This window comes from Herpailurus yagouaroundi, unplaced genomic scaffold (assembly GCF_014898765.1).
Source record: "Herpailurus yagouaroundi ecotype Mexico unplaced genomic scaffold, PumYag 163, whole genome shotgun sequence".
Classification (NCBI taxonomy): Eukaryota; Metazoa; Chordata; class Mammalia; order Carnivora; family Felidae; genus Herpailurus; species Herpailurus yagouaroundi.
Window position 1 is genome coordinate 58,343,393 of NW_024412404.1, and position 27,807 is coordinate 58,371,199.

General features: G+C 52.3%; 1 protein-coding gene and 1 long non-coding RNA gene across 14 annotated transcripts in view; one reads left to right on the top strand and one right to left on the bottom strand.

Moving 5' to 3' along the window:
* The window catches only part of TACC2 (transforming acidic coiled-coil containing protein 2), a 215,030-nt gene that overhangs the window by 57,786 nt on the left and 129,437 nt on the right, over positions 1-27,807 (top strand). For 10 of the 12 annotated variants that reach the window (XM_040486647.1, XM_040486650.1, XM_040486655.1 and 7 more), the window contains 2 exons: positions 2,805-8,006; positions 8,569-8,694. In XM_040486647.1, coding sequence (XP_040342581.1) covers positions 2,805-8,006; positions 8,569-8,694 — 5,328 coding nt within the window. The remainder of the gene's footprint in view (positions 1-2,804; positions 8,007-8,568; positions 8,695-27,807) is intronic. The other 2 variants (XM_040486652.1, XM_040486658.1) reach the window with 1 other exon arrangement.
* Positions 268-5,320, bottom strand: LOC121037322 (uncharacterized). Of its 2 annotated transcripts, XR_005793715.1 has the most exons (3): positions 5,209-5,320; positions 589-638; positions 401-551 (listed from the first exon to the last, which is right to left on the bottom strand). It is a non-coding gene; the product is annotated as an uncharacterized LOC121037322 (long non-coding RNA). The 2 variants fall into 2 exon arrangements; XR_005793714.1 differs by lacking the exon at positions 5,209-5,320 and having other exon boundaries at positions 268-551; positions 589-759.

Below are 27,807 nucleotides of genomic sequence, written 5' to 3' on the forward strand. Positions count from 1 at the left end.
TTCTGGAGGCAGGATACCCAACATCAAGGTGCCAACAGATTCCGTCTGCCGAGAGCCTGCTTCCTGGTTCACGGATGGACGTTTTTTCACTGCGTCCTCACAAGACCGAAGGGACAAGGGAGCTCTCCGGGGACTCGTTCATAAGGCCACTAATCCCATTCATGGGGGCTCCAGAATCAGGACCAAGTCACCTCCCAAAGGCCCCACCTCCCAATACCATCACCTTGGGGATCAGATTTCGACACATGAACTGGGGGGACACAAACATTCAGGTTCCCTTTTGGAGAAGTTTTTATTCCTGGGGGCAGCGTACATTATGTTCCCAACTTCTCAGCTGGGAAAATTGGAAACCTCAAAATGTGGCAAGGATAGTACGATAAACACCCATATGCCTGTTGTATTGGTCGGCTTACACTGCCACAGATTGAGGGGCTTTGGCAGAAGAAATTTATTTTCTCACTGTTCTAGGAGCTGGAATTGCAAGGGTAGGGGTGGTGGTTTCAGATGAGACCTTTCTTCTCGGCCCGCAGACGGTGGCTCCTGGCTGTGTCCTCTCGTGGCCTCTTGTCTGTGTGACGCACTTGTCACCTCTCATGGCCTCTTGTCTGTGTGACGCACTCCTGGTGTCTCTTCCTTTTCTGATAAGAACACCACCCATGTTGGATTAGGACTTGGCTCGTGTGACTTTATTTAACCTTAGTGACCCTATCCCCAAATACAGTCACCTTGGGGGTTATATATGGATTTTGCAATTTCTAAATTTTAGGACACATTGCAATTTCTAAATTTTAACAGGAATGTTTTCCACCTTGCCACTGTGTGTGTCCCTGATAAATGAATGTATATGCATTGCCTTGCATTGCAAAGCTGGAATTTTGGAAGTGAGCATGTAGAGTAGAATCTTTCCTCTGGTCACATTCAAAACACTGTGGGTGTGTGAGGGGCGCCTGGGTGGCTCAGAGCCTCTGACTTTGGCTCAGGTCATGATCTCACAGTTTGTGAGTTCGAGCCCCGTGTCAGGCTCTCTGCTGTCAGCACAGAGCCCACTTCAGATCCTCTGTCCCCTTCTCTCTCTTCCCCTCCCCTGCTCACATGCATTTACTCTCTCTCTCTCTCTCTCTCTCTCTCTCTCTCTCAATAAAATAAAATAAACATTTTTAAAAAAAGCAAAGCACTGTGGGTGTATGAATACATGAATGTGTATATATATATAACACTTACAAAACCATTCCCTAGATCTTTCTCCCTATAATAATTTTTAAAAACATGGTAAAAGCCCTGGAAAAACCATACTTCTATTAACTTTGTCTTGAGCAATTTCTCTTGGCAGTGAAAGGTATGTGATCATAACAAGTACATAGAATCACAGCTATGTCAGAATAACAAAACTGCATCCTTTAAAAACTTGTGTAGGAAGAAAAGGAAATTCGTCAGAACACTCCAAGTGGCAAGCATGTGGGAGACATTTTTCCTACATTTTCAAAATTTTGTATTGGCCATGTATTATTTAAAAACATTTTTAAATGTGCTTAAGAAAAACCACGTAGAATTGAAAAGCCCAGTCCAGATATGGCAGGTGATGAACTAATTTACAGTAACCCGATAGCTGGATACCTACAGCAAATCCGTCATTCTTAGCCACGTTCCCCCAAGTTGCCTGCAGGGTTCACATGCTGTCCAGCAAAGTAAGTTCAAGTTAGGACAGATATGGGTATGAAGGTAATTCAGCTTTTAGTTTTATATATAGGTCACAGGCAGAAACTGCAGACCTAAGCAGACTTGATGTTTGGATTATGCCCCTCACAGTACCGCATGTTGAATTTAAGAATCGAGTCAACTTTTTTGGGGCGCCTGGGTGGCTCAGTCGGTTGAGCATCTGACTTCGGCTCAGGTCATGATCTCACAGCTCATGAGTTCGAGCCCCACGTCGGGCTCTGTGCTGACAGCTCGGAGCCTGGAGCCTGCTTCAGATTCTGTGTCTCGCTCTCTCTCTGCCCCTAACCCGGTCACATTCTGTCTCTGTCTCTGTCAAAAATAAACAAACGTTAAAAAAAAATTTTTTTTTAAAGAATCAAGTCAACCTTTATCAAGAATAACCCTTTATCTCTCTTTTTTTAAGTTTATGTATTTATGTATGTATTAATTTATTTAGAGTGCAAGTGGGGGAGAGGGGCAGAGAGAGAGGGAGAGATTGAGAATCCCAAAAGCGGGCTCTGTGCTGTCAGCATGGAGCCCGACTCAGGGCTTAAACTCACAGACCACAAGATCATGACCTGAGCCAAATTGAAGAGTCAGAGGCTTCACCGACTGAGCCACCCAGGTGACCCAAGAATACTTCTTTATTTCAAAGCATGGCTTTGCCCACTTGTGCCTTTTTCCTGAACATCTAAGGGTTCACATATGTACTTAGGACCGACCTTGTAAGTTACATGGAACTGGTTCAAACCCTCCATTGTGGTTTATACATATTAAAAACTTTCATTCTCCTGCGTTTTGGACTACTGGGATTTTGTTTTCATATTTCCCTATTCACAGCCGAGCAACACGGAAAGCTCCAAGCTGCATGTGTGTGATGCCCCCGAATTGATTTTTGGAGAAAGCAAAGGCTTGTGTGATGGTTATGGGAGGGGGAGGACTGGGGAGTGAGGTCTCTTCGTGGCGAGGAGTGAGCTACACGGGGATGGTGTGCTTTGTGGTCTTTAGTGGGAGAAAAGGTGGGGGTGGGGGTGATTCTGCTTGTGATGGGGCTCTGGCCTCACATCCATGAGAATGAATGAAACATCCAATGTTTTCATTGTTGGCAGTGCTGGGCTCCGAACCTCCTGTCCCACTTCTGAAGGTACCGCCAGCCTGGATCCGTGCTTCCTGTCCCCAGAAGTGACAGGGCCGAGCAAATGCCCACAGGAAGCCAGAGGCCCAGAAGGTTCTCCACTGCTCTGGCCACCAGTGCCCTGGGAGTTTGAGTGCCCCCCAGCCTCCACGCCCATTGCCGAGGGCCCCCCGGAAGGTTGCCTGCCAAGCCCCGGAGCAGCACCTGAAGACTGGCCCCTAATTCAACACCCCAGGAAGGAACCTTCCCCAAATGCCCATGGGGATGTCCCAACAGCGTTTGTCCCTGAAGGGGACAGTTCTACTCAGTGCAGTGTGGGTGCCATCGTCCCCAGTGCCCAGGGCAGAGGGGGACATCTGAAGGAAGAGGGACATAAGTTATCTTCCTCCAGGAGCACTGACCAGTTGCCAGCAATTTCGGCAGCACCTCCTCAAGAGCTGATGAAGGGACAGCTTTGTGGAGAAGACGGCCAGCCTGGCGGCTCCGAGTCCCAAGGGAAAGAGGTGGCGGGTGGCCTTCCCCTCGCAGAGTCCAGGCAGGGGGCGGCTTCCATACCAGCGGCCCCGAAGGCCCCAGCTGCAGCTCAACCAGACGGGGAGAGCTCAGCTGGCCTGGAAGAGCCCCCCACAAAGCCCGAGACCCCGACTCCACAAGATCCGGCGCCCAGAGCCTTAGACAGAGAAACCTGCCAAGTGGAGGCACTGCCTCAGGCTTTAGCTGATGACTCGGGACTCCTCGGGGCCTGCCGCCCCACTGGGAACAACTCAGGGGCTGCCAGAGAGGCCGGCACCAATTCCTGGGAAAGCTGCCAGCAGCAAATGGGAGCACATCTGGAGCACCCGGAGCTGCCCTGGGATTCACCGAGTCCTGTGCTGGCACCCGGGCCCGGGGACTCTCGGAAGGAGACCGTGGATGCCAGCGGTGCTTGGGGACACTTGGAGACAGCGGGAATGGGAGGCGATCCCAGTATAGCTGTCTGTGCTTCTGCAGGCAACCGACCCGCAGGGGCTTCGCTTGTGAGCGCCGAGCCTTCCCCACAGGCCCCGACGGAGGATGCACATCCACCTTCAGTCTCCACTTTGCAGCCCGCTGCCGGGGCCTCGGCTGCTGCAGAAGAGCCCGGCTGGTCGACCAGAGAGATGGTTTCCGGGACTGCGATGCCAGTTCTTACAGATCTGGCCGAAGGGCTGACGGGACGGGAGAAGCACACATCAGATCTCAGAAATGAGGGAGAAGGTCTAGAAGGGAGCCCTGGAGAGGGTCCTGACCCTGTGCCCCCGGAGGACAGGGGAGAGCTCTCAACGAGGGACCATGAAGTCCAACAAGAGGTACCGCCCCCCGCCCTACCCAGTGCATCAGATGAAAGTGCCAGAAAGTCACTGGGGCCAAAGGATGAAGCCGTGACCCCTGAAAGCCCAGCAGTGGCTGAGGAGGAGAGCAGACCACCTGGGGCCAACTCTAGGGGACAGGAAGAAGTCACACAGCCACTGGACAGTAGAGATCTTGAGAACCCATGGGGAGAGCAACCCGGGGCCTTCTGCCGCAAGCCCGACCCAGAGGTAGAAAAAGACGAGGTTTCGAAGCTAAGCCATGACGTGGAGAGCAGAGCGCATCCCGGCACGGACTCGGCACAGCCCCTCCAGAAGGAGGGTCCTGGGCACCCCGACAGGCCTGGCTCTCCATCAAAAGATGCAGCTGGGAGCTCGGTGGCCTGTGGGATGATGGGAGAAGCCCGCGCGGTCCATGCCTCTGGCTCCCTGCGCAAGCTCCCTGGGAAGGATCTCCTCCTGCCCCCTGGGCCGGACGGAACTGGTGAACACATTCTTCCCGAAGAAGCCGTCTGGGCAGGGCCAGGGTTGCAGACCCAGTGTCCCGACACCCTTCAGGACGTGGGGGGGTTGGAAAGAATGGACTATCTTCCTGCTTTAGAATCTGAGAAATCAGATTTCCTGTCAGCTCCTGCTGCAGAGGTCAACCCCAAAGCCCAGGAGGCGGAGAGCACTTCGGAGACAAAGATGAGGAGCCCCCCATCTGCGCCGAGGCCCGGCAGCTGTGCCGGGGAGGCTTTGCTGACATCCCCGGGCCAGCCTTGTGGGCTGGGGCGTGAGGCAGCTGGTCAGGAAGTCCATGCTGATGGGCCACCCCCCGAGGGGGAGAATTTGGCAGTGGACTCTGGGCTCGCGATGCTCAGCCTGGAGCAAGGTCGGCAGGGAGAGCCGCCCTGCCTGGGGGACCCCCGGATACAAGGAGCTGCTTCTGAGGGGCCCTGGGTGTCTTCTGAGACCCCTCTCCAGCCCTTGCAATCAGACCCAGAAGCATCCATCTTTGACATGCTCAGGGAGAAGCCCCAGCACGGTGAACGTGAGAAGGAGACTTACCCAGGGGGTCTAGGTTTTAGGAACGTGGGCTCAGATGCTCCTCAAATACCTGCGGGGCCTCCGGAGGATGCGTGCTTGCCTCCGTATGGAACAGAGGAGCAGGCTTCCAGATCAGAGCTTCAACGTGCGCTCCCCAAAGACGGTCTGCGTGATGCTCCAAGTTCAGCTCCCAGGGACACGGTTCCGGAAAGTCCTGTGACCGAGCAGCCAGAGTCATCAGCACCAACGGGACGGGGGTTGCCCGTGCTAGGGCAGGGTGAGCAAGAGGAAGCATGCGGTGGCAGTCTGCCCGCCGGGGACTCGCCTCCTGTGGGTCTCTTGAGCGGAAGGGAGAATTGCTGTGCCGAACAGGGGCTGAACAAGTCCCAGCAGGAGCCGGCAGGTGTGTTGAAAGCCAGCAGTCAGCATGAAGAAGCATGTCTCAGTGATGCAGGAGCTTCAGAAGCCGCGGACGCTCAGCCCCCGCTCCGGGGGTTGGGTGAGACGGAGCAGGCAAGTGGGAACACAGCGGACACCCCACCTTGTTGGCCTGACTCAGTAGCTCTCCTGGATGCAGCTCACGGGCCGCCGGCCGCCCTTGGAGTCACACCCACCCAGGATGCCCCGGACAGAGAGGCGAATGGTGAAACCCGGGCGGGCAGGCAGCAACCAGCACCGGCCCCACCGAAGGGAATGGAGCTCCCCATAACCTTGGATGCGGAGGCCCAACGACTTCTTGGAAGGTTCCCCGCGGCTCAGGATCAAGGTGCGGATGGTGGGGCTGCTGAGGCCGGTGGGCACGCTGAGGAGGGAGACCTGGGGGTCCAGCGGGCTCTGGAGGGGCCAGCGGAAGCTGCTGTGTGGGGCGGCTGCCTTCAGACTGAGCAGTGCGCCTCCCCTGGGAAGGAAGCCTCTACCTTTGCCCTCTCCGAGCCCTGCCGAGCAGAACAGCTTTCGGCCAGCTCCCGGGATGCCTTGCTCGCAGCCAGAGACCTGGGTGCCATTCCCGGGAGCAAGGTGGATATTTCTGCAGCCCAGGCTGTCCGCAGCCCAAAGAAACCCCTGCCACCGGGGCCACCAGAAGAGGCTGCGCCCGGCACTCCCTACCTGGATATTGATGGTGCTGCTGGGAAGGGGGCAGAACCTTGTGCCGTAGAAGAGTCTCCACTCGCCTTGGAGGATGCTACCCCCAGGAAGATTTCTGCCGGCTTGCTGGCCTCGCTCTCACAACCAGGAGCAGGTGGCGAAATCTCTGCGGTGCAAGCCGGCAGCGGAAGCCCCAAAGCCGGAAACTTTGAGGGACCTGCGGGCTCCGTCCCCTACCTGGACAGGATGCCGCTCCTGACCGAGAGTAAGCAGGTGACAGGGGAGGAGGGGGCAAGAGCGCCCGGTGCAGGCACCAAGCCCGGGGAGATGCCACCACGCCCTGCCAGTGAGGGAAGCGCGGCAGGTGATGCAAAGGAGACGGAAGGCAGCGGGGAGAAGATGGTAGAACCTTCCAAGGATCCAAGGAGGGGCGTGTCAGGTGGCATGGATACAAGCCCCAAGCACACCGGCATGATCGCTGGGCTCCCTGACTTCAGGGAGCACATCACCAAGATCTTTGAGAAGTCTGTGCTCAGAGCCCTGACCGCCGATCGGCCCCAGAGTACAGCGGGAGAAAAGGCAGGAGCTGAGGGGAGTGTGCGGGGTGAGGACCTCGCAGGGCCACACCCAGAGAGGCCTCCAGACGGGACTCAAGGAGCGGTCATCGCCCCTCTCCCCGCCCTTCCTGCTGGACTCGGGGTGGGCACAAGGGAAAAGAAACGAGAGCTGCCTACGGAGGCTGAGGTCCCCCGCCTGGTCCCCCAGGACCCCGCTCCAGGAAAGCTGCGGGGTCTGGCGGCACCAGCCGCAGAGCAGAACCTGCCCGGTGCCAGCGTGGGGAAGGAAATGGCTGGCGTCCCACAGATGGTGGAGGACAGTGAGAAGCCAGAGGGGGCTGGGGAGGCCGAGCCGGGGCTTGGGGGCCAGGCCCACTCACAGCAGGGCGGGGCCCAGAGGGAATTAGCTTCGGGTGTCTCCTCTCCGGGAGCCGTACCGCACACGCCCGTGGAAAAGGCTGCTGACTTCCAGGTGGTTCCCCAGAGCCACGGAGGAGGGGCCTCAGCTCCAGAAGACAGAATTCCTCCTGGATTGTACCACCAAGAAGCGGCCACCGGCGACAGTCAACCCGGAGAGGATGACGGTGCCTGGGGCTTTGCTCACACAGGGGGTCCAAGTGGCATGCCCGTGTTCACCTGGGCCCCGGGAGCATCTTCTCCCCGTGGGGAGATTGCGGCCGAGGCCATCGGCGCACCCTGGCCCCCCGACGCGCTTGGGGGTGAGCAGAGGCATGGGGGTGGTGCCGGGATCTCAGAAACGCAAAATGCCCCAGAGCCACAGGCTGGAGAAGCATCAGCCACTCCCCTGGAGCCCAGCGCCGTGGCAGGAGCTGCTGGGGAAGCAGAGGGTGACGTCACTCTGAGCACAGCCGAGACCAGGGCACGTGTGTCTGGTGACCCGCCCGAGACAGGTGCTCCAAGGATGCTCTCGGGTGCTGCTCCTGGGCCACCGCTGCCAGGAACCGGCGGGGCCCCGGGCTGCTCTGATGGGGCCCCGGGCACGGAGGACAGCCCGGACAGCCCGTCTGTGCACCAGCAGGCTGAGGAGTGGCCGGGCCCTGAGTCCCCCATCGCTGCTGGGGGCGGGAAGCTACAAGTCTCCTCACCTCCAGAGCCTGAGGGACCTCGGGACCCGCAGCTGCAAAACCAGGCCCCGGGAGCGCTCCACGCTGAAAGGTACAGACGAGGACAAACTCCCAGGGGAACATGGGGCCAGCTTCGGGAGCGATTCCCACCCCGGGTTTTTAAGAGTCAGTGAAACAGACGGGTGGTTTTTTTAAAAAGCTAAGTTGTCCATACTTAACTGTTTAAGTTTACTCGCTTGCCACCTCTGGACGTGCAGCGATTTTCAAAAATGTGAGCAAAATGGTGGAAGCAGGGGGCTGTTTTTTCCCAGTGTCCCATTCCCGGTACGTGACCTTCCATTCGCTTAATGAAAACTGTCTGAAGAGCGTGAAATGTTTACTGGCTAGCAGCACGCTCTTGGGTCAGAGGTTGGAGTCAATCATATGTTTTCCTGGAGCCCAGATACATTTGCTTTTGAATCTGGATTTATTTATACAGAGAGACCCAAATGATCCCAAAGCATCTCCAAGCCGTTGACTTCCCGGAAGGTGATTTTTGTCTAGGATTTGGGGGTAGTACCATTCACAGCTTTAATTGGGAAATGGACTTTTTCAGTAGGATGTGGAGACAGATACCCTTCTTACCATCGATTGCTTTCTCTACCTTATCCCAGAAAGAGCCCCAGGCCCGATCCATCCACCTTACTTTCAGTTCCCGAGAAGGAGGCTCCAAACGTCCCGGGCAACGTCGTTTCAGACGAGGCCAGAAGTGTGGGAGGAGCAGAAAGGTCAGTAAAAAGGTATCAGCCTTTGGAGAACCAAGAGGCCTTGCTTTGGCAGACACATTGGGTGTTTTGCAGAGGAGAGATCTGCTGACACACGAGTCCTTATATAAGAAAGAAGCAAACAGCCTTTCCCATTCCTTATACAGGTGAAACAGTGCCCAAGATGACTGAGGGCTCCATTGCTATGAACAGGATGGAGTGAATTTCACATCTGAGTTTAGTACCTTAAAAACAACAACAACAACAACAGCGTTATTGAGATGTAATGCACATTCGCTCATTTGAACTGTGCGATTCGGTGGCTTTTAGTTAATTCACAGAGTTGTGCAACCATCACACCAGTCAATCATAGAACATTGTCATCCCCTCCGCCAAAGAAACCCTGCACCGCTTAGACATCACACGCCACCCCCCAACCCCAGCCCTAGACAACCACTCATCTGGCTTATTGCCTTTTGAGGCAGATGGGTTCAACGCTGATTTAATCTCTGAGGCTGGAATGTCTACTCACCAACCCCAGTCATACTCCATAGAGATCTCGAGATTAGGGGGCAAATGAAGGGGTCACTGTGAATCCTGGACCCTCACACTTGTGGGACATGCCCCTGCCGGCTCTTTCCTCCGTGAAATGCCACCTGCGGTTGTAGAAAACCTACTGCTCAGAAGTTTCACCCTTCCGGGGAAATTGACCATCCTGGAACGTTTGGCTGTTCTGGTGCTGTGTGTGTGTGTGTGTGTGTGTGTGTGTGTGTGTGTGTGTGTAGCAGGGTGGACTTTAAATTAGTACCTGTGGCAGCCCAGCGTGTCCTCCCAAACAGCTGCAAGCATTTTATAAATGATTTGATTCATATTTCACACATACGGAAAGAATGCACAATCACCTGTTTTTCGAGTCTGAGCACTTCTGCCGACACCCAGCTGCCTTCCCTGCCCCACAAGGGCACCTCTTAGAACGCTGGGCCGGCGAGAAGCAGGCACGTGCTGCCCTGGGCAGATGTAAGTGTCATCTGCACTGGGCACTTGTCTCTGCTGCTGACGTAGCACGTAACCCCCCACCCCCGCCCCAGTCCTGGCCTGTGTGTATTTTTGACACTCCCAGTTAAAGTGTAGGAGAAATATCTAAGTAGGAAAATCCTCTCCCTCCCCACAAATGATATATTAGCACCCTTCTCCATGTCCCTGGAGGTTTCATCACCTTCTTGGAGAACTTACGGCCAGACATATGGTAGCTCAAGAAATATTTATGGTTCGTTGTTATGATCATTGAAACATTTAAAATCATAATTTCTAAATTAATATTAGAAAAGCATGAAGAATAAGAGATAGCTCCACAACCACACCCCTTAAAGATCACTGTTACTTATTATTTTGTGTATTTTTTTAAATGTTTATTTATTTTTGAGAGAGAGAGAGACAGACAGAGTGTGAGCCGGGGAGGGGAAGAGAGAGAGAGAGAGAGGGAGACACAGAGTCCAAAGTAGGGTCCAGGCTCAGGGCTGTCAGCACAGAACCCGACGAGGGGCTCGAACTCACAAACCGTGAGATCATGACCTGAACCAAAGTCGGACACTTAATTGGCTGAGCCACCCAGGTGCCCCTTATTTTGCGTATTTTTATCCCGTTTTTTCTTGTTAAACATTTTGTAGTGTTTTGTCCCTGCCATCAAAACGCTGCAAACATATCTTAGTGGCTAAAGTTGTATGACTTTATCACAGTTTATTGAGCAATGACATTTAGGTGAGAACAGTGTTTCTGTTCCCTTTGCTCTGATGGAGGGTCTGACGGGTGGTAGACTTTTAGAATCTCTTGGAGGTGTAGCATCTGATTTGACAGCCGTTTGTCACATGGGAATGGTGATGTGCTGTGAGTGTAAAATACGAACTGGTGGGCACCTGAGTGGTTCAGTCGGTTAAGCATCCGACTTCAGTGCAGATCATGATCTCGCAGTCCGTGAGTTCGAGCCCCACATCAGGCTCTGAGCATCAGGCTCTGTGCTGACAGCTCAGAGCCTAGAGCCTGCTTTGGATTCGTTGTCTCCCTCTCTCTGCCTGCCCCTTCCCTGCTCGTGCACTCTCTCTCTCCCTCTCTCTCTTTCTAAAAAATAAATAAGCATTAAAAAAATCAAAATACATACCGGATGTTGAAGGTTTCATGTGAAAAAAAACCAAAATACATCATTAATGATTTTTATGTTGATATATATTAAGATAATATTTTTGATGTATTGGGTTATTATTATTAAATTTTCTTTCATGTATTTCTTTTTCCTATTTCTAATGTGGCTACCAAAACTTTTAAAATTACATATGTGGCCTTTGCATTCTTGGCTTGCATGTGTGGCTCACAGTCTATTTCTGTTTAGATCATTTGGCTCCAGAACCTGCCTTGTCCTTGTCCTTGAAGGAAATGAGGAGGAGGGCTGGTTTTCCTGTACTTTGGGTTCTTGGGGAAAAGGCCTATCCCTATTTCATTGGCTGAGGGTTTCCAGAAAGAATTCTGATGGGCCCTCACCTCCATCCTGCCAGGTGGGGTGACCTCGTGCCCCCCCCCCAACGGGGAATCGAGAACAACAACATCTGAGCAAATAGTTTATGACAGACTCCAACTTAAGCTTAGCAGAACCATCAGAGGTCTCCGGAAGATAGAGACCAGCTCTTTCCAACAGAAATAGGACACAGGCCACAGATGTAATCTTAAATTTTCTACTAGCCGCATCCAAAACTAAAAAGAACCAGGTACCATGGGTTTCACTAATATAGTTTGTTTAACCTAATATATCACAAATATTATCATTTTAACATGTGATTGATACAAAGATGATTAATTTGATGGTCTGCATTCTCATTTTCATACTAAGTCTTTGAAAACTGGTGTGTATTTTAGTGCCACAACACACAATTTGGACCAGCCACATTCCAAGCGTTCAACGGCCACATGCTGTCCTACTGGACACAGCCCACAGCCCCTCCCAGAGCTCTGACACCTGTCGACAATGATCCAGAAGTCCAAAAATTCCCACGGGGACCCCAAACGCCCACATGTCTCTGCCCAGCAACCTCGTTCCTAGGAGGTTTTTTATTTTTTTATTTTTTTTTTTAATTTTTTTTTAATGTTTATTATTGAGAGACAGAGAGACACAGAGCGTGAGCAGGGCAGGGGTAGAAAGAGGGGGACACACAGAATCTGAAGTAGGCTCCAGGCTCTGAGCTGTCAGCACAGAGCCCGACGCAGGGCTTGAACTCACAAACTGCGAGATCATGACCTGAGCCGAAGTTGGTTGCTTAACCCACTGAGCCACCCAGGTGCTCCCCTACGAGGTTTTTTAAAAGGTGATGTATTCATTTTGAGAAACAGAGAGAGAGTGTGTGTGTAGGGAAAGGGCAGAGAGAGGGAGAGAGAGTCCCAAGTAGGTTCTGCACCGGCAGGGCAGAGCCCCCCATGGGGCTTGAACCCACAAGCTGCGAGATCACAACCTGAGCCGAAATCAAGAGTCAGACGCTCAATCGACTAAGCCACCTGCCCCACCCCCATTCCTACAATTTTAATACAAACGTTAGAAACACTTCTTTGCCTTGAGGAGGAGGCTCAGTGCCTCTGGTGAATCCTTTTGCCACCAGGGAGCCATGCTGTGGATCTGGGCAAGCCTCAGAGAAAGTTCCGCCAAGGCCAGGGGGCGCACACCCCAGGCAGAGCAGGTGTGGCACGCAAAGGTGACATTCAGTGGCAGTCTGGGGCAAGTGGGGTGGCCACACTACAGCAGACGCTACCAGGAACTGGGGTGGTGATCAAGTTTGGAGCAGGGGCCCCAGATTCACACCCCAGCTCTGCCCCTTAGTTACGTACATAAACTCACTTTTCCCATCTGTAGAATGAGGAGGACAAGAGTGCCTGCCTCGTGGAGTTGCTGTGAGGGCCGAAATCACAGATTCCAGTGACATACTGGTACATTCTGGTGCTCAGTGGCTGTCAGGTTCCCTGTTACCTTTCTCTGTGGGGTGGCCTTTCCTCGTGCAGTGAACTGAACGGCCCCCGTTTCTTCCCATGCAGACTGTTCTCCTAAAGTTGACGTTCCAACCTGGCTATCTTTCTTTTCTAGTACGGAATTCTTTGTCTGCTGAAATATCTTAATGCCTGAACAGAGTGAATTCTTTCTCACCCCTAGTGTGTAGCCCACAGGGCTCTGCTTCAACTTGGATGTCTTGGGGACGGTATGTGATTGCCAAACCTTATGAGTACCTTTCACCGTGTACCATGCTGTATTGTATTCCAATTTAAAAAATCTAACGTTTCAAGTTGCTACGGTAAGAGCGAGGCAAATCAAAACCAAATTTTCTACTCTCGTTGGTCATCGGGTGACGTGCTTCTGTTGAATGGATTGAATTTTGAAGATTCTGTAGACTTGAAAAGAGCGATACCGTGATCAGGTTCAGTGTCTTAGAAATGTCTCTTTTCTGTCTCAGTGACAGGATGGTTTGATACCCCACCCCCATACGTACGTAGATGTCAGGAGCACAGGTATGGTTATCGCTTTATTTCCCACATTTTGAAGCCATATGGGCACTGCGGGTGGGTGTGCTTTGGGTATCCTGTGGCTTTGCCATCACCCCACGCCTGAGGGGTCCGTGGGCACCCGGTTCCGAGAAGCAGGAGTTGATTCCTACCCTTGTGTGGTCTCTGCCTGTGGGAGAGTGTGGGGCCCACAGACAGCCTCACTTCGTCTTTAGATTACTCTACACAAGGTGCTTCCATTTGATTTCAACTTTGTACACATCTGACTCTCTTCCTCGTGGCTGGGAAATCAAGAATCTGGCATTTTGATGACATACCGCTGATGGCCAGGTATGTAGTTCTGGAAGACTAAATCCAACTCTACCCAGCTCGGAAAACTAAATCCAAAAACATCTTGGATATCACCAAGCTTGCTTTTTGCTGAATATTTATTTACAAGGGTCTTTTTCTTTTCCATTTGGGGGAAACAGTTGGAAAGCTATCATTTCCAATTATTAGTGTGTGTTGAGAGAATTAAATGATTCCCAGATGCTCAGGGTCCTAGAGCAAACCTAGGCTAGCCCGCAAAGGGCAGTCGGGTTGAAAAGTTGAGGGAGGTCAGGAGGGGGAAGGGAGGGAGACGGCTGGCATTGTGCCGAGGAAGTCCTAGCTGGCCTGACCGTGGGCTTGGAGCTGGTTTTTACCCTTCCTCCCACCCTTGCTTCCCACTTGGTCTCCCTTTCTTCCTTCTCTCTCCTCCTCCTCCTTCTAAAATTACCAGCTGTGACACCGTGTTTTCGAGTTTAAGAATAAGGTTTTGAGGATGGCTGCAGCTGTGTAAATTAAGGAAGAGAGAGAGAGAGAGAGAGAGAAAGAATTCGAGCATAGTTCTCTTAGGAGATAAAGCCAGGACAACAGATCCCTCTCTCTCTGCTGAGATCCTTCTGGGTTCGGGTTTGTGTTACTTTGGTTCTGTTATTTTAAACTTCCTTTTGAGAAGGGTCGGGCTGTTACAGACTTGCTCTGGCACTCCTCTTACTTGGAGCTACGCTCTTCCCAAACAGGAGACAGTAGAGCGAGACACGCCCATTCACATCCCAGCGGCCTCTTACTGGCTGTGTGGCCTTGGATGCACTGCTTAACTTTTCGATCTTCTCATACCTATCCCCTGGGGGGGGGGCGCCAAACAACACAAAAAACACTTTTCTGTTAGGGTTGGAGTTAGGATAAAATTAGAACGTGTCTTAAAAAAAAATGTTTCTAAAACATCTGGTATGACGCCTCGTATATGGTAAGATACCACATAATAAATAAATAATGGTAATGAAAACGGGAACCGCGATTATAATTTTCTATGTATTTATTCAAAAGCATCCCGGCAATTAAGCAAAAGGAAAATGTGACCACGGTCACATTTCGTGGAATAGTGACACGCTGTGTGGAATTCCACAATATGTGCGGTAGTGACGGCCCCAGGGAGTCTGACACTGGAGAAGAGTGGTTTCCAGCTGTCCGGCCTGTCTACGCCCTCCGCGTCTATCGTATCTGACACCACTTGGCTCACGGGGGGCTTGGTGCGTGGTTCAAAGGTCCATAGGATCTGAGGACTCTACAAATGACGTGCATTTATAGTAGCATCCACAACTTCAGTCATTGTGAGCCATCACATATAAAAGTCCCAGGACCTTTTACAATGTAGCCTTTCTATTGTGAAGCCTTTGTGTTCCGTAATTAAAATGCATTTTCCTGGAGGTGAAGCTTTGGAGAAACGCCAGGTCGCTTCGGAAAGCTGGCTTGTGGGGCGCCCACAGGGGAGCCTCCTCGGCCACAGCGGGCTGGCTCTGCTGCCTCGGCCTCTGGCTGTTCTGGGTTTCTGAGCCCCTCTGCCGGGTGGCCTCTGTCATGCGGCACCTGGACCCAAGACGGGGAAGAGCCGCTCACCGCCGCTTGAAAAACCAGGGTCAATTTCGGGGCTGGGCGGTGATTTTCCAAATGAGTGTGTCCACAGTGGCCTGGCTGCTCTTCCTGGAACCTCTCATTACTGCCATGGGCAGAAGCCCCACTGCACGGACCTGGATGCCGCAGGGATGGAGAAACGGATATTTTATTTATTTATTTATTTTATGTTTATTTATTTTGACAGAATGAGAGAGAGAGAGAGAAAGAGGGAGGGTGAGAAAGCAGGAGCAGGGAAGGAGCAGAGAGAAAGGGAGACAGATAATCCCAAGCAGGCTCCACGCTGTCAGCGCAGAGCCTGGCTCGGGGCTCGATCTCACAAACCGTGAGATCACGACCTGAGCCGCAATCAAGAGTTGGACGCTTAACCGACTGAGCCGCTCAGGCGGCCCAAGAAATGGACATTTTAGACTCTGGCTGATTGTTGCTGGAAGGGAACCCGAGGGCTCAAAACAGGGAAGGGAGAAGAAGCTAACTGGCAGAGTGCTGGTACCAGATTCTGGGCCCTGCTGGCCTCTGATGGCACATTCCACCCCCCCCCCCCATGCCTGAACTGAGCCAAGGACCCTTCCCCAGGGGAGGGGGGCTGTGTTTCCTGGCAATGCCAGCCACCCCCAAAATCTGCTTCTAGGTCTGGGAGAGAAGAGTTCTCTCTGTTCTAGCGTGGACAAGCACAGGCCTCAAAGTGGACAGACCTCAAGGTCCAGCTCAAGTTCTAGCTCTCTGACCTTGGGGGCAGCATCCTCTGAACCTGTTCACTCCCCTGTAAAACAGGAGCACATAGCACTCCCTGCATTGTTAGGATTGCATGAGCCACTCTGTTTGAAGTGTCTGACCCCAAACAAGAACTCAGTATGAGTCTCCTCTCACTTATTCCTCCCTCTGGGCCAAAGTACCTTCGCGTCCAGCATCTTCTTTCTCTGACAGCTCAACCCTCAGTAGGTGCTGTTTGTAGACGCCTGTCGCAGAGGAGGAAGTGGAGGCTCAGACAGATGACACGGCTTGCTCAAGGTCAGAGAGCTAATGAGACCCGAAGCTGGGACCAGAACCTCTTTTCTGGAAAGTTTTCCATGCATGAGCTTAGATCCCGAATCGTTCACTTAGTGGCCAGGTGGGATCTGGGAGAAGTTCCTCTCTACGTCGGCGCTGTCCACAAGAACTTTCTACAATGATGGAAGGGTCCTCTGTCTCTGCTGTCCGGGATGGTGGACGCTAGCCACAGGTGGCTACTGAGCACCTGGAATGAGGTCACCTGAAAATCGAGGGTCAGTTTCAGGGCAACGTGGTTCAGGGCCACTGAGGAACCGAACGGTGAATTGTACTCAACTTTGCTTACTGAAAATTGAAGCTGGGAGGAGCCAAGTGGGGCTAGTGGCTTCTGGGTGGGGCGGCCCAACTTTAAAACATACTTTCTTCCTGTACACGGAAGAGATTGTCACCATGAGAGCCGGTGTGGATTCCGCGAGGTTCTGTGCGTGAAGCCCTGCCCGGTGGCGGGGCGCCTGGTGGTGGTGAGTGAGCGTTAGTTTCCTTCTTGCTGCCCTGGGCTCTGCAAGTGGGAAAGCCAGGCGGCCCTGTCTGCAGAGTGGAGACTCGGGCATAGCCACACGCAACCGCCCGGCAACACTGATCAGCAGAAGGCGTCTCTAGCCCCTGAGCCAAGGAGGTTTGCCGCTGGGCCAGCCAGAGGCCTCGGCTTGGCCAGTGTGACTCACGCCGCAGCCTGATGAGGGGGCCTCAGGTAACCCGGGCTAAACAGTGGCACTTAACCTAGAACCCTCCCTGCCCACCCAGCCCCACTGGCCACACCCGTGAAGGAGCAGAAATGGGCTCAGGGCAGAGATGGGTCTTGCTTTTGTGTCTCTGCATCGTCCTCGTCCTGAGAAAGTGGCAGGTAGGGGAGGCTTCCCGTGGGTGTGCGGGGGCAGCAGCCCCAGCCAACCGCCCCTCGGCCTCCCCTTTCTGCACAGGGCCTGTTAAGTCGCCCCGGCGTTAAATATTTTAGCAGCCTGCTGATTCAGACACTGACTGTGAAAGTGTTTCTGTTTCCAGGGAAGGCGCTGGCACCCGTCTGGGTACTGATACTTTTAATGGCCTTTCCTTTTGCAAAGTGGGCAGAGGGTGGTTGGGAATAGAAACCTCAGGGGAGGGGTGCCTCTATGCCCTGGGAGCGGGTCAGGTGAGCCACTGTGCCTGGCGGACGTGGGTCAGCGGTGAGTTCTCAGGCCAGGACCCCCCCACCCCCACCATCCTGGGGAAGGAGGAGAGCAGGGCCCCTGAGGCTGCCCCAGGCCAGCCTGGAGGGCCAGAGGAGGAGGGGCCAGAAGTGAGGCTGAAAATGAAATCAGACCAGAGGGAGGGGGCACGTTAGGCCACCTGAGTTCAAATGCAGATCTTTACTCTCAGGGCCCAGATGGTTGGTCCTGTGACTACTCCAGCCTTGGCTTCTTCACAGGTAAATGGGGTCACCGATGTCTCCTGGGACTTAAAGGGGCATTTAAATGGGGATTGCAGGAAGCAAGACACAGAGTACTCTGCACCAAGCCAGCTTTCAATAGCTGGTGGCTATGACTAGTATAGAGCTGGGGCCTGTCGGCTCCTAGAGAGCCCATGAACAAGGTCCCTGAGCTGCAAGGAACCCCGCAGGCAGCTCCACCCCCCACAAGCGGCTCAGCAGTCACCCCACAAACGTGCACCCAGGCCGGGTGCTTAGAAGGGAAGCCAAAGTCTCCGCACACAGGCTCTGCCACTGGAAAGAGGGCTGGGGTAAATTGGTAGTTGGGTTGACCGGCTGCAGGTGAGTAGCGCAGCCATTTATTGACTCTTAGCTCAGTGCTCACCCACTCCGGAGGGATCAGGTTGTTCACCAGCTCCTGTCTCATCACTAGTGCTTTCCAGGGGTCTGTACCTCGTCCCTCCTCCAGCACGGGATCAGGAGTTGGGTTATGATTCTGAATTCTCTGTTTAGGGGTGCTTGCTCAGATACGTGCTTGGTGGTCGTCTCGAGAGAGGGGGGGAGTCTTGGCCTGTGGCCGAGAGAGTAAGTCACGATCTTGTTTCTTTGGGAATGTGAGCCTCGCAGACGAGGCTCTTGGTTATTCAGCACCTGATACTCGGCATGGCACACAGTGGGCACTCCATAAGTGCTTGCTGAATAATTCAACCCAACTGGCTATCAGGTGAGTTGGAGGCTTCCTGTCCTGGAAAATCGGGTCAGACGGGACTTAGAGGCAGATGCTGGGTCTCACTTTGGGCTCTGACATTAGACTCTTAGCCTCAAAGCAATTTGCTTAGCCACACTGAGCCTCAGTTTCCTTGCCTGTAAAGTGTGTATGACGCTAGGGCCTCCCACATGGAGATATTACAGAGATTACATGAAAATAAAATATGTAAAGAGCTTAGCAGAGTTCCTGCCTGGCACACAGTAAGCACTTAAATATCAGGGGTAATTGTTTTTATTATTACTATCATTATTATTTCCATCATAATTTGAATGACTGTAATACTATTATATTTTAAGTGTGTATTTTTGAGAGAGAGAAAGGGAGAGCGAGCGTGCTGTGGCGGAGGGGCAGAGAAATAGGGAGACAGAGAATCCCAAGCAGGCTCTAGGCTCTGAGCTGTCAGTGCAGAGCCTGATGCGGGACTGGAAGCCACAAACCCATGAGATCAGGACCTGAGCCGAAGTCGGACGTTTAACTGACTAAGCCACCCAGTGCCCGGTGATAACACTATTACTAAGGCAGGTTACTTGGCAACACGGGTTCATTGACACACGAACTAGCAGAGATGTGCTGCAGTTCATTTGTATCTGCCTTGGATTCTTTAGACCACTACCCTCTAAAGATTCTTCTCCTCTCTCAGCCACCAGCCTCCCCACCGGGGTGGCTTCAATGTTGCAACATTAGATTTGACGCAAGGTCAGGCCATTCAGCTCACATGCGGAATGCATTCTTTTCCTTGGGGAACTAGGGCTTTGGGGTTAACCTCTTGCCAAGAGTGGCTGTAAAGTAGCTGAAACCTAACATTTGCGGGAGGGAGGGAGCGCCTGTGTGGGTGAGCCCCGCTGGGGCTACACCAGCAGAACGCATCGTTTTGAGCTGCTGGCCCATCCCAAACCTCCTAGAGGAAGGGGCGGGGCTGAAAGTTGTCTGTCCTTGCCTAACTGCCAGACATCATAGCACAATGGCTGCAGGAGGAGACCCTTCCTGGCAAGTGACCGAGCACCTGGTGTTTGAACATGCATGGCCAGAGTTGGCAGAAAACGAGACTTTGGGGGCGGGGTGGGAGGGCGGGGCGTACCAAGCCTGGGCGTGAGGCCTCAGCTCTAGGCCAGACGGCCTTTCCGGGCCACCTGGGAAGCCAGCTCCTCTGGGCAGCAGGGATGCTCAGCCTTGAGACGGGTACCGCCTCACGCCTGGCTCAGAGATTCATAGTCACGAAATATCGCAACCGGAAGGACTGCCGGACCTTCAGCTCCCTCGTTTTACAGTCGAGACGCTTAAGACCCAGAGAAGGTGTGTGACTTCCCTAAGGGCACACAGCTTGTCAGGGGGCCACTGGTCCGACTTGTTTTGAATACGGTTCTTCTGGCCTCAAGACCATGCTCTTTGCAACCCCTGGCACTGGAGTGAGCAAGCATTGACTCTGCCAAGTGCAGCAAGCCACCCAGGTGAGCCTGGTACCAACGGATGTTCCAGATTGTTTTCTGCAGAGGGGTGGAAGTGGTGGGAAGTGATCTTGTCCTTGGATCACGTCTGAGAAAACCACATATGCCAGCTTACTTTAGCTTTTACTTGCAAAAACGAGTTACGTCGCAGCCTCTGTGTCCTGCTGGCTCTGGCTTTTCCTTCGCTTGTGGCCGGTGGCATTTGCAGGCAGATTGCAGAAAACCCGCTGCGCAACGCGAGCTGGAGGAACGCTCACGGATTCTCTAATTGGCCACGACTTGGGGAGCGTGCGGATGCTGATGGGGAGGGCAGTCTTGGGCGAGAGTTCTAGAGGAAGCTCTGTCGAAACTTGAGCTCCGTCTCCTTCTCGCTGACTGTGTCTGTGTGAGCAGTTTACTAGAAAACCCTCAGAGTGGTTTCTCTACAAGTTTTCTTTACAAACAGTTGGGCCGTGAGGTCTTGGGAGGTAAAACCCTCTTAACGATCATTGCAGGGTTTAGTTTTGTTTTTGCATGAAGATGGGAAGCTTGTCTGGTAGAAACCACCAGGCTCCGTGTTGAGTTGATGTTTATACCTCTTATTTGGTTCCTATTTTATCTTCGGCGGAGAGTAATTATTGGGTCCAGATGGCCCCCCATGGGGGGCACGTTTTGCTTTTCAGGAGCCCCCCTCACGTTCTGGGGTTGGGAGCTCTAACTGACCCGACGGGGGGAGGTGGTGACACTTTTCCACTCCTTCCCCCAGTTCTGAAAAGCCATCGGCCAAGTCCAGTGAGGGATATTCTGTGCCTTCCCTTCTAAATCTCTTCTCGTTTGACATAAAAATGTGGAGAAAGGTGTAAATATAATCAGAGGCAGATGCAGACTTTACAGGTTTGAGGCAGGAACTTCAGCACGGCTCAGAGATGCTGAGCAGAATCACAAGCCCTTGTCCCCAGGGTGACCCTCTGCCTCCCCCTCCCCCTCCTCATCAGCCCTCTCGGGACCACTTTCCTGTTCAAGACCAAATGTGGGGCTTGTGAAGCTCTCTCAACCCTCCAGCTCTGCAGGAGTCCCTCCCTCCTACCCCCTACCCAAGCATCAACAGTCTTTTCTGTAACCTGACCACGATTTTAAGACCGGGACAAATAGATTACAGTTTCTCATATAGGAGTTCATCCTTTACGGAAGAGCGTGGGTGTCTGAGCCAGACAGACCTGGGTTCAAATCTGGCACTTATTTGGGACAGGGACTCAGAGACTCAGTCGGGTTGCTGAATCACTTGAAACCTCAGTTTCCTCATCTATAAAATGGTTATAAAGTTAGCCCCTACCTCTCAAGGATTCAGCGGGATAGTGAGTGGGAAGTGCTTGCTCGGGGCTGGCACTTTTAAGAGCGAGCAGCAAGGTGTGGGCCTGGTCTTACTTTTTTTAGCACAGTAGGCTGCGCATAGTAGGCCCTCGATGGATGTTTGTAGATCGCTTGTATCTTGTCCAGCGGGTAGATGGTGTGTCTACATCCCTCGAAAGCTATCTGTTGACGAGGTTAGTTCCACTAAACAACAAAATCACGGTGGCGATAAGCCATTCGCTCGTGCCTTTATTCCCTCCCTCCAGCCGAGGGCCTCCTACATAGAGGTCCTGTGCTAGGAGATGGGGGGCAGGGACTCTTATCCTCGGCACCATCGACGTCGGGGCCTGGGTAGTTGTTGTGGAGGGCCGTCCTGCACCCGGTAGGATGTTTAAGCAGTACTAGACGCCAGAAACATCTTCCAAGTCAGACGATCGAAAATGTCCCCAGCTAACTGCCAAATGTCCCCCAGTGGGCAAGGCTGGTCCCAGAGAGCCATTGCTCTAGGGCTGTGCTCTTCCCAATGTGGCTCCCTAAACTCACAGCCTCAGCATCACCCAGGAGCCTGTTGGACAGGCAGAAACTCTCAGGTCCTACCCCAGGCCTGCTGAGTCAGAATCAGCATCATACAAGGTGTTGGGTGACTTATTCACACATCAGAGCTCAAGACGCTGCTAAGTTCACGGGCCACCCTGTGAGTGGCAAGGATCTAGGGCACTGGCTTCAACCTTGGCTGCGCACAGAAATCTCCTAGAGAGCTGTAAAAAATATTGATGCTTGGGTGGGGCTCCCAGAGTTTCTGATTTAATCGATATAGGGGTGTGGCTGGGGCACAGGGCACTTTGAGAGTTCCCCAGGTGATTCGATTGTGTGGCAAAGTTTGAGAACCTTTGAGCTGGTCTAAGGAGTATAGAGACCAATCAGAGACTCGGGCTGCAGATGCTGATGTTGTCTGGGGGGGAAATGAGACATCTGTGTAGACTGAACCGCACCCTGTAACCACCCCTCACTCCCAGCCCTCCGGGCCCTCACAACACCACAGCTGTTCATCAAATGTCTTATTTTTTAACCATTATGCCGATATCACACCGATACTGGACTCTGACTCCTGAAGAAGATTACTTTTCTGTCCAGGAAGACAGTCCAGCAGGCAAAGCTCTCCTTCCCATTTGGTCAGTGACTCACACAAAATTAGGACGAGGCCAAGTTCAAATGCGGGCCGAGCTGAGCACAAGTTCTGGCGACGTGGGTTTTGCGTGCACTCAAGGAAAATGTCTAGAAATTCTCGACGAGGTCAAGGAGTCCTGTGGAAAGCTGCCCCATACATTTCCTGCACGTCTTCTGAGTTCAGGCTGACATTTCATTTTAGCATGGGCGGAGGTAATGGCTGAATTTTTTGAAAGCCTGAATTCTGCCTTACAAATATTTCTCTCCGCCCATACAGCTCAGTTTTGATGGGTTGCAGTTCAGGAATGTACCTCGCCGCTTGGACAGCCCTTTGTGGAATGCGAGGACTTCTCTGAGAAGCCCAGAGCTGTGATTCCTTCCAGAAAAAACTGACAAACAAATAACAACGACAGAACTTCCTCAGAGTTCACTATGAAGTACCTCTTATTCTATTAGCATGATGGCTGAACTCACATGACAGAGCCGGGCACTGGTCCTGGGTTCCTCATGGCATATTTTCAGCTGACAGGTTCAGAGCATATACAAGTAACTCAGGGGCGCCTGGCTGGGTGGCTCAGTTGGTTGAGCCTCCGACTTTGGCTCAGGTCATGATCTCACGGTTCGTGGGTTCAAGCCCCACATGGGGCTCTGTGCCTGGAACCTGCTTCAGATTCTGTGTCTTCCTCTCTCTCTCTGCCCCTCCCCTGGTCGCACTCTGTCTCTGTCTCAAAAATAAATTTAAAAAAAAATTTTTTTTTTAATTTTTTTTTTCAACGTCTATTTATTTTTGGGACAGAGAGAGACAGAGCATGAACGGGGGAGGGGCTGGGAGAGAGGGAGACACAGAATCGGAAACAGGCTCCAGGCTCGGAGCCATCAGCCCAGAGCCCGACATGGGGCTCGAACTCACGGACCGCGAGATCGTGACCTGGCTGAACTCGGACGCTTAACCGACTGCGCCACCCAGGCGCTCCCCCCCCAAAAATTTTTTTTTAAATAACTTGAAGCTCAGCTCTTGGTCAGTGTGGACTGGTTAGGGGTTTGGGTTCACAAACACACAGCCTGTGTGTGAACATTGTTCTGCTGGACGCCAGCTGGGATAGAGACCCCCAGGTCCGTTTTCTCCTTTGTCAGCTGAGGACAATAGCCACAAAGGCTCATAGGAGCATTAAACGAGAGAAGAGACAAAAGCCACTTAGCAGAGTGCCAGCTGGGTAGCAAAATGCTCGCAAATGTTAACGAGTACTATAGTTTTAAAAAAGTTTTTCAGTTGCCTTTTTGGTTTCCTTTATCTGATTGTGGAGTGGGGAAGGCGGAGAGCAAGCCGTCATGTGGGGGGTATCTTTGCCACCTTTCCCAGCTGGCAGCTGAGGGGATCACCTGTTAGGTGAGCGTGCTTTTTTGGGTTGGGTCTCTGGTGGCTGGGGGAAGCCTTGAGATCTGTCTTGCTGCAGAAGAAGGACGTTAAGGTGCCGTGAGGTCCTAGCTGGAAAGGCTGAGGGAGGCTGGTCCTGGGGGAGGGGACCCTTCTGCCAGTTGAGGGGAAAGGTGGCAGGGATGAGCCCTGGGCCGACAGTCAGCACAGCAGGGACGAAGCCCGTGCAGGGGCAGCACTGGGGGAGACTAGGTTTTCTGCCCGCAAGCCGACCACACTCTGGTTCAAGAGACAGCACACAGGCATTAGAAGACAGAAACAGCTCAAGGCCCTAATCATCTTTGCCTTTCGTTTGGCAATTGATGTAGGTGGCCACCAGCCCGGATCCCGAAGGTATTCTCCGCGAGGCAGGGGGTTTGTCACTTCTGTCCACGCCTGTCTGCCAGCACCTAGGAGGACCTAACCCATTGAAGGTGCTCAAGAAATCTTTGTTGAATGAGCTAATCGTAGACTTCGTTATCACAAAATGTTCCTCGGCAGATTCAAGAATAGGTTTCATGCTCACTACCTGGAGCATTCTATGTTTCTTCTCCTGCCCCCTTTCCTTCTTTTCTTAGCTCAACATTTCAGCAATGTCATTTAGTGACGTACCACCTTGAAGACTTACCTTATCTATAGACCGCTCATATCACTATCTACTTACTGTTTGTCTTTCTACTGCTCCATTTGTATTTCCTTGTATCATTTTGTTCTGTCCCGGGGAATCTCTGGGAAGTTAGAGGTTTGGTGTGCTAATTACGTTTCTTTCGTTATATGCTTTAAGTGCATGACTATTAAAATATCCCAAGAGGAGTAATCTTAATACGGTAACACCTTTTTATACTCTACAACTCACCTTAAGTATTCCCTCTTCTGGAAAATCTCCCCGGACCTCTTGCAGGGCTGACGAAATATTCCCTTTTTGCCCCTATCGTGTAGTAGCCATTCCCTCGTCTGACCTTAGGAGTGAGCACAGAGACCTTGCACAGGGCCCCAACATAGCAGGTACTCGATAAGTGATTTTGATGGGCTGAACGAAACTCCTTGAGTGTATCCAAGTTTACAACGTCTGGCTACACGTAGGTGCCCCGACCAGAGGCCCTGTTATTCCATGAGGACAACATTCAGGGGCTCAGTGTTCCTGAGCTCCTATTCGGGTGCCTGCCAACAAGCCAGATACATGAACTTCCATTTAGACCCACACCCCCAGCAAAGAGCGAGTGTGTTCTTTGTCCAGGGAGATATCACGTACTCCCCATCGGTTAACCAGCCAGCCCTGCATATTTCTAGTGTCCGGCCTTATTTCCCAGATTTCTCCGTGTATCCGATTGTGGCATTGGCAGTCCAGGGAGGGGCCCTTGGTCCAGTGGGGCAGAAGCAAGTCTTGGGATAGAATGGAAGTTCCTTTCAACCTACTCAAATAACTTCAGTTGTGTTTACTGACGTAACCTCTACACCCCACGTGGGGCTTGAACTCACAACCCCAACCGAGCTCAAGAGTTGTATGCTCTTCCCACTGAACCAGCCAGGTGCCCGTAAAAAATGACTTCTAGTATACGCACTGTACCCTCTCCTTCTTCAGGCACAAATGCCAGTTACCCCTGGGGTTGGTTGGTGTTCCTGGTTCCACGCTCCTGCTTCTTGCCTCTCCAGCTTGAGCCTGTCTTTCCAGGCAGGGTCCTGCCTTATACGGTTTTGTTCCCCCCGTGGACACCCGGGACAGTGATTGCAGATGCTCAGGGAATATTTTATTAGTTTGCAGGTATTTTTGTGTCGGGCAAGTTTGGGCACAGGTTTCCAGCCTGGCTCCCCATGTTCGTGTGGCTTGTCACTTCTCAGCCACAGCAAAATACCGTTGCCACAACAGAATATTAAAGGAAACTGCAAACAGGTAGCCAAGCCTTCTTTAGTGGACAGGGCAGGGGTGTTTCCTAGGCACCAATTTGCCTTTTGTAGTCCAGAAGGCTCCCTTGGCAAATGGTCTTTCATTTGCTTTATTGTGGCTTGCCATCCCTCTCTGCAGCCTTAGGTTTGGTATTTTCTCACCCAATGAGCACTTCTCAACATCACTGAAGTTGATCGTTCCGTCAGGATGCTTTTCAGGATGCAAGTAACAGATGGCCCGATACAAGAAAACCTCGGCCATAATAGGTCCATCCCCTCACCCGCAGGGAGTCCAGAGGCAGGGCACTGTTAAGGTCGAGTAATTCATTAGCTCATTTCATCTCCCCTTCTACCCACATGTGGTCTGTTGGCTGATGTCCTCCTGGTCATCGTTTCAAGCTGCCTGCGGCAACACCAAGCATGAGCCCTCGAGACCACGTCAAGAGGCAGGGGGACATCTGGGTGGGAGATACACCATCTTGTGTCTTCTCTGAAGACTCAGGACAGTGTCTCCATAAGCCCAGCTGACTTCCCTTTCTGTCTCACTGGCCGAGGGTCACATGTCACATGTGTCGCGATTATTGGAACATAAGCAAGTCAGTAAATAGGGAGAGGGAACCTCACTTTTGGAGATTACCAGTGACCCTCGCCGCCAAACTTTGCTTCAGAGTTTCTCGCAGTGTGGTTTGGAAAGCGTCTCCGCCCAGAACATGCTTGCTAACATGCACATTCTTGAGCCTCCCCTTCCCTGACCTGCTGAACCAGAATCTCTGGGAGCACCTTAACAATAGACCAGTGAGTCTCACGGGCACTGAGTTTCAGACGATAAGTCTGGTGTTTGTGGTGGTCTCATTGACAGACCGTAGGCAATCCTTCGGCAATGCTGATCCCTTTGCGGGGAGGCCGAGAGAGAGCAAAAGGAAGGAAGAGTTAGGCTTCAAAATTTCCCTTCCCAGTCCTTGCCTTTTGGAGATCCAAACAGAAATATTAACTGATGCAGGGGCCCCTGGGTGGCTCAGTCGGTTGAGCATCCGACTTCGGCTCAGGTCATGATCTCGCAGTTCGTGAGTTCGAGCCCCGCGTCGGGCTCTGTGCTGACAGCTCGGAGCCTGGAGCCTGCTTCGGATTCTGCGTCTCCTTCTCTCTCTGCCCCTTCCTCACTCATGCTCTGTCTCTCTGTCTCTCAAAAATGAATAAATGTTAAAAAAAATTTTAAAAAAAGAAATATTAACAGATGCAATGTTGATATCTAGGATTTGCTTCAAAAATAATCTGGGTAGCAACGGGGAAGTGAGCATGGGAACAAAACAGAAATGGCCATGACTTGATAATACTGAAATCGGGTAAGATACATATCATTATACCGTTCTACTTACAGTTCAAAAAAAAAAAAAAAAAATCTCCTTCCGGGAAACCTGCCCGGTCCCCGTGCAGCCTTTGACCTTGGGTGTCACTCTCCTTCTTGAGACTCAGGTGGGATGCCAGGATTCCAAAAGCAATGGTTCTTTTCTTTAAAGCAGTGTTGGCACATTTTATCCCCCCCACCCCCGCCCCCCAGCTTCTCTCCAAACGAACCTTCTCTCCAAACAAAATCTTGTGTGGAACCCAAAGATAATGACAAATAACAGTGGGAGAGCTCTGGTCATAGGTACTATGGGTGCCTCCCGGGCAGCCTTAAAGGTAACCCCAGAAACCCTAGAAGAGAGATTAGCAGTGGCTGCACTGCAGCAGCCGAAACAGTGCTGAAAACACTCATACAGACAGCATTTCTGCGGAGGCCTTGGCCCTGTACTTAGCCCCAAGAAATCCTTCGGATGTGAAGATTCAGTCCTGGATGCAGTTACTAAGGCACGTGCTTCCTGCCTGCGATTCCATCTTTTTCTATAGTCTCCGGGTATCCCAAGTCCCAAGGCACAAGCACACATCTTTCCTCCTCTGTACCAGCAGGAGGAGACAGGGAGTGCACGTTCACTATAGCTTCAGCTTTGCGGGCTGGGCAGCATGTCTGGCTGTGGCTGGGACCAGAACCGTGTGGGCCGGGTGAGAATTTCTGGTGTGGGTCAACTCCATCGGGTGGTGGGATTTGAATCTCAATTTCCTGTGATATAGGGAGCTCTTGACTTCATCTTTTTTTTTAATGTTTATTTATTTATTTTAAGAGAGAGAGACAGTGGGGGAGGGGCAGAGACAGAAGGGGAGAGAGAGAGAGAGAGAGAGAGAG